We start from the raw sequence: 6,000 nt of genomic DNA, 5'->3' as shown, positions 1-6,000 counted from the left end.
CATCTTTTCTCTACAGGGATGTACATTTTTACAATTCTGGAAAATGGGATTTTCCCAGCATCTCCTGTGTGCTATGGGGTTTCTTCACAAGAAGGACTATTTTTTTTCTCTCGGGCGCACTTGTATTATAGTGCGTGTGTGTATATATGCACAAACTGCTCAGCTGTAATTTGATGTGCCTCTCTAGAGACATTTGATGGATTAAAGTTAAGCAGCTCCATTTCTAGGCACCACCTGATCTCAGAGGCTGCGCTCCGTATAAATGCTGTCTGCTTGCTGACCTCAGCTTCTGTTGCCAATCCCTCCTCCTCTCTCCCTCCCTCCCTCCTCCCTGACACACGAGCCTGTGCAACACCGTTCTGAGAGCTGTCCTAGGTGCTGAAAATTCAGAACAATAAGGAAAAGATAACGGAATAACACCGGGGGTTTTATTTTTTTTTTGCTTATTTCTGTTTTGTTTTTTAAAACATGCCTCGATCTTTCCTCGTTAAGAAGGTGAAATTAGATGGTTTTCACTCTCCCTCTGCTGCAGTCTCAGCTTCTCAACAGCACCTTGACAACTCGTATACAATAACCAGGTCTCTTACAGACACTGTGGAGAACTTAGGGGTCCGGGTCAGTGGGAACGGTGAGTTCACAGATCGCTTTCGCGTGCTGCAATATACATTTTAAGGAATCTTCCTAAATGTTTGAAGAGAACGATGTTTCCTTAACTGTTCTGTGCTTATGTCTTGTGTGTGTGCGTAAAAAAATCTCTTTATGCACCCGTGTGCACCAATCTGCTATCGCTGCTCCTTACATAATGCCAATCTACACGTCTATCGAAAGCAGTTCTTAAACAGAGAATCGTTCGCCTTTGTCCAAACCGGTGAAACTTTGGACGATGGGTTTATTAGGTGGCGAGAGGTCACGGATTTGCTGGATTTCTTGATGTTATCATTGTTGATTTGTAGTCACAGGACTACATTGTGGAAGGAGGCGGACAGTGGCTTTTCGAGATTATATTGCTCGAAAAAAAAACTTGTTGATCTGTCACTGTGAGATTCCCAACACTGACCAATGCAAAACAAAAACTACGAGTTGTCTTCGTTATAACCTCGGCGAGACAAAGAGAACAATAGTTTTTAAAAAAATCAGCAGAGGCTAGCCCTGCCAGGAGAGGATCCCGAGTTTGCTGACTCGTAGCTTTTTCATTCAAGTATTTGGGGTTAAAAAAAAAGCCATGAATGCATATTTTAATACTGAAACTGCAACCCAGAAATTTGCATATGTTGTAACACCCAAAACAATCACACTTCATTATTAGAAGTCAATGATAAAATTGCAAGATATGAAACCCGATTTGAAAAAATATTGTAGTTGAGGTGGAACTGACAGCTCGGTCATCCGACCTTTCTCATTTTGCTCTGTAAAAATGATCGCGTTGACGAATTCTGACAGTCGTTTCTTTGAAACGCTGAGGTCTTGTAACTGCGGTTCTGAAATGAGGCTTGCCTTTAGATCGGAGCTCGCTTTTGATTACCTGATTCTCATTTCGAGATCAAATTCTTGGTTTAATCAGATCCCTTGCCAAATTGTAGCTACTCATTGCCTTGTTCTTTTTTTCCTCTCTCCCCCGTCCTTTGGATTTTCCCCATCCTAAACTCGAAAGTCACAACCCTTAAACATCTGTCCCCCAGATCCGACTTTTATTGTCGATTGATGGGCAGTTGTACAAGTTTGGTGTGGATTTGACAAAGGCTTGGGTGTTTATTTTGCTAACTTGACCCGCCCTGGCCCACTTCAACCCCCTCTTCCCTTGGAGAAGCAACAGTGGCCTATTCTCTCGCACCCCACTCGCCCGGACTGTCTGGGTAACGTTGGTATTCCCCTGTTGGTAACACTAACGTATATACTGTTCCTCTTGGCAGCAAGACATTACAGTATCAATCTGGGAGGATCTGAGTAAGCTGCTTCAGGTTATATTGCCCTTAACTCTCTTGTCTCCGGCCTTTAGATGCTGCCTGCAGCTTTGACCGGCCTGTCCTACCAATTCTAGATAGAGCCGATTGACAATTGCCCCTATGGAGCGGCTCAGAGATGCTGTGTAATGCAAGCTCCAATTGCAACACTGAGGCAGAAGGTCCGAGGGTTAATTAAACCTCAATCTGCTGAGTAAGCTGATCTCTGCCGGACACACATTATAGCTGCAACAGTTGGCGTCAAATCATCCCTGCGAAAAGAAAGTGAGGGTTTAGCAAAATAACAAGCTGCTGCTCGCTATCCCGTCGCCCCTGATGGAGAATGTACCTGCAGAGAAGCTGGCTCAGGAAGATATTGAGCTGGGACTGTGATGCGACCTGTGCTTAGCGACACACAAGGACCCGAAGCTGGTTCCCCATGATGGACTGACCCTAAAAAGGGCTCTTAATGGCCGGACTGATGTGCTTGGTATTTCAGTGAAGAAAATTGGGTGTGTTCTAACACAACGCAGACAATTCGCTTTGAACCCGTTGTGGCAAAGACAGTGTCTCTCCTGCAACAGATCCACGCGTGGGCTTGGTGGGGATATCAGTGGCTTTGTCCATAATCCAGAATAGGCGATGAGGAGGAAGCACAGCGCGTCCAGGACGGAACAAAGAAGGGAGAACTGGAACGAAAACAATACTGAGTTTCCAATTTCTGACTCCTTTGAAAAAATAGGCCTTTCCAGATTGCTGAAAGTGACCTCTTTAACCTCTAGCCTAAAGCCAACTAAGAATAGGAAGTAAAGATATACTATAGATAGCCTGGTTAGGTGATTACATTTAATTACACAGCAAGTGGGTATGAACATATTGTTATTCCCTCTGGAATATAAAGTTTGCGAAACAGCGGGATAGGTGCAGTACTTCCCAATTTTAACTACTGCCTGTCATACCTGTTGTGTTTTTTTTCTTATTTAGCTCTCCGACTTCCTCTATTATTCATTGTGATATTGTATCCTTTCAGCAGGGAACTCTTGTCAGGATTTTATTTAAAAATAAACTCTTCCTTGCCCCAATCCTTTCTATAAATATTTAATTCATTCAGGGGAGCGATTCAATTCTTTCACAGGATGTGGATACTGCTGGTAAAGTCATCATTTTCTGTCAGCCCTCAATACAAGGTGGGACTGTGGCCGCCAGAGCAGGTCAGAGCCTGGGAGTTCTGCGTTGAGTAACTCATCTCCTGACCTTTCAAAGCCTGTTGACCATCTACAAGGCACAAATTAGGAGGGTGATGGAAATCTCCCCACTCCCTAGATGAGTGCAGTTCCAACAGTGCTCAAGGAACTTGACACCACTCAGGATAAAGCAGCCCGTTTGATTGACACCACATCCATAAGCATCCACTCCCTCCACCATCAACGCTCAGTAGCTGCATTCTGTGCTGTCTACAAGATGCACCGAAGAAACTCACAAAGGCTCCTTAGGAAATAGAAACATCTTTTCAGCCTGAGGGTGTTGAAGATATGGTATGAGCTGCCTGGAAGGGTTCCTGAGGCAGGAAACTTCACAAAAGTAAAAAGTATTTGGATGAACATTTGAAATGTCCTAGCATTCACGGTTACTGGCCAAGTACTGGGAAGTGGGATGACTATAGACTTAGTGTAGTTTTCAGTTTCCCCTCAATTCACTCATCATCCTGATGGTAAATATACCATCATTCCTTCACCATTGTTGTGTAAAAGTCATGGGACTCCCTCCTTAACAACATTGTGGATGTTGTTACATTAAATGGACTTCAGTGGTTCCAAAAGCCAGTTCACTAACACCTTCTCAAAGGTAAACAGGATGGGCAATACATGCTGGCCCATCCAATGGCATCCATATTCCATGATTGAATTAAAAAGAAAACCCCTTTCCTCCCCTCCCTTTCACCATCCTCTCTAGTATATAATGCATCCTTCCCTTGCTTGCACTTTTTAATTAGTAAGCTGCAACTTGTTTTGATTTCCTAGCTCTGAAAAAATCCAACAGGAATTGCTTTGGTCTAAAGCTGCCATGTTAAATATACACCTAGCATTTTAAGAATTTGGTAAGGTTTTGTAATAAAGTATTCATCAAAGAGATAAATTACTTTGAAGGGATTTGCTCCTCTCAGATTGGAGAGGAATTACAAATTCTCGGACATAAGTTAAAGGAAAGAAAGTTCTATATTCATTGCATAATGTTATATTAGGTCAAGAATTGGGGAAAGTGTACAGGTTTGCAGCAGCAACAGGGAAGTGTGGCCAATACTTGCTCATATTGGAAGACGAGGGTACGCTTGGAATTTTATGGTCATAGGTATGGAATATAACATTCTGTAAAACACTTATCAAATAGTGAATATATCCTCTGATCTGCAATATGTTAAGTTTTAATTCAGGTGTATTAGACTTTGTTCCCAATGGCTACATATGGTGCTTACTGTGATATAGACTGCACAACTTATTAAGGAAAACAGATTTGCATTTGTATAGTATCTTCGACATCTCCAAGAAGTCTCAAGGCACTTTATGGCCAAAAATGTTTTTACTTTATAGATAATAAAATGTGAGGCTGGATGAACACAGCAGGCCAAGCAGCATCTCAGGAGCACAAAAGCTGACGTTTCCGGCCTAGACCCTTCATCAGAGAGGGGGATGGGGTGAAGGTTCTGGAATAAATAGGGAGAGAGGGGGAGGCGGACCAAAGATGGAGAGAAAAGAAGATAGGTGGAGAGAGTATAGGTGGGGAGGTAGGGAGGGGATAGGTCAGTCCAGGGAGGACGGACAGGTCAAGGAGGTGGGATGAGGTTAGTCGGTAGATGGGGGTGCGGCTTGGGGTGGGAGGAAGGGATGGGTGAGAGGAAGAACAGGTTAGGGAGGCTGAGTCAGGTTGGACTGGTTTTGGGATGCAGTGGGTGGAGGGGAAGAGCTGGGCTGGTTGTGTGGTGCAGTGGGGGGAGGGGACGAACTGGGCTGGCTTAGGGATGCGGTGGGGGAAGGGGAGATTTTGAAACTGGTGAAGTCCACATTGATACCATTAGGCTGCAGGGTTCCCAGGCGGAATATGAGTTGCTGTTCCTGCAAACTTCGGGTGGCATCATTGTGGCACTGCAGGAGGCCCATGATGGACATGTCATCTAAAGAATGGGAGGGGGAGTGGAAATGGTTTGCGACTGGGAGGTGCAGTTGTTTGTTGCGAACTGAGCGGAGGTGTTCTGCAAAGCGGTCCCCAAGCCTCCGCTTGGTTTCCCCAATGTAGAGGAAGCCACACCGGGTACAGTGGATGCAGTATACCACATTGGCAGATGTGCAGGTGAACCTCTGCTTAATGTGGAAAGTCATCTTGGGGCCTGGGATAATGGTGAGGGAGGAGGTGTGGGGGCAAGTGTAGCATTTTCTGCGGTTGCAGGGGAAGGTGCCGGGTGTGGTGGGGTTGGAGGGCAGTGTGGAGCGAACAAGGGAGTCACGGAGAGAGTGGTCTCTCCGGAAAGCAGACAAGGGTGGGGATGGAAAAATGTCTTGGGTGGTGGGGTCGGATTGTAAATGGTGCAAGTGTCGGAGGATGATGCGTTGTATCCGGAGGTTGGTGGGTGGTGTGTGAGAACGAGGGGGATCCTCTTTGGACGGTTGTGGCGGGGGCGGGGTGTGAGGGATGTGTTGCGGGAAATAAGGGAGACGCGGTCAAGGGCGTTCTCGATCACTGTGGGGGGAAAGTTGCGGTGCTTGAAGAACTTGGACATCTGGGATGTGCGGGAGTGGAATGACTTATCGTGGGAACAGATGCGGCGGAGGCAGAGGAATTGGGAATAGGGGATGGAATTTTTGCAGGAGGGTGGGTGGGAGGAGGTGTTCTCACACACCACCCCACCAACCTCCGGATACAACACATCATCCTCCGACACTTCCGCCATCTACAATCCGACCCCACCACCCAAGACATTTTTCCATCCCCACCCCGTCTGCTTTCCAGAGAGACCGCTCTCTCCGTGACTCCCTTGTTCGCTCCACACTGCCCTCCAACCCCACCA

General features: G+C 46.0%; 1 protein-coding gene across 1 annotated transcript in view; it reads left to right on the top strand.

Moving 5' to 3' along the window:
• Window positions 1-320: 320 nt before the first annotated feature.
• LOC125461190 (transcriptional repressor scratch 1-like) overlaps window positions 321-6,000 on the top strand; it is a 41,017-nt gene continuing 35,337 nt past the window's right edge. Inside the window, exon 1 of the mRNA XM_048549675.2 lies at window positions 321-628. Coding sequence (XP_048405632.1) covers window positions 469-628 — 160 coding nt within the window. The 5' untranslated portion in view covers window positions 321-468. The remainder of the gene's footprint in view (window positions 629-6,000) is intronic.

The sequence above is a fragment of the Stegostoma tigrinum genome, chromosome 19 (assembly GCF_030684315.1).
Source record: "Stegostoma tigrinum isolate sSteTig4 chromosome 19, sSteTig4.hap1, whole genome shotgun sequence".
NCBI classification, from domain to species: Eukaryota; Metazoa; Chordata; class Chondrichthyes; order Orectolobiformes; family Stegostomatidae; genus Stegostoma; species Stegostoma tigrinum.
The sequence above is the reverse complement of the archived record's forward strand: the minus strand, read 5'-3'. Positions and strand labels throughout refer to the sequence as shown.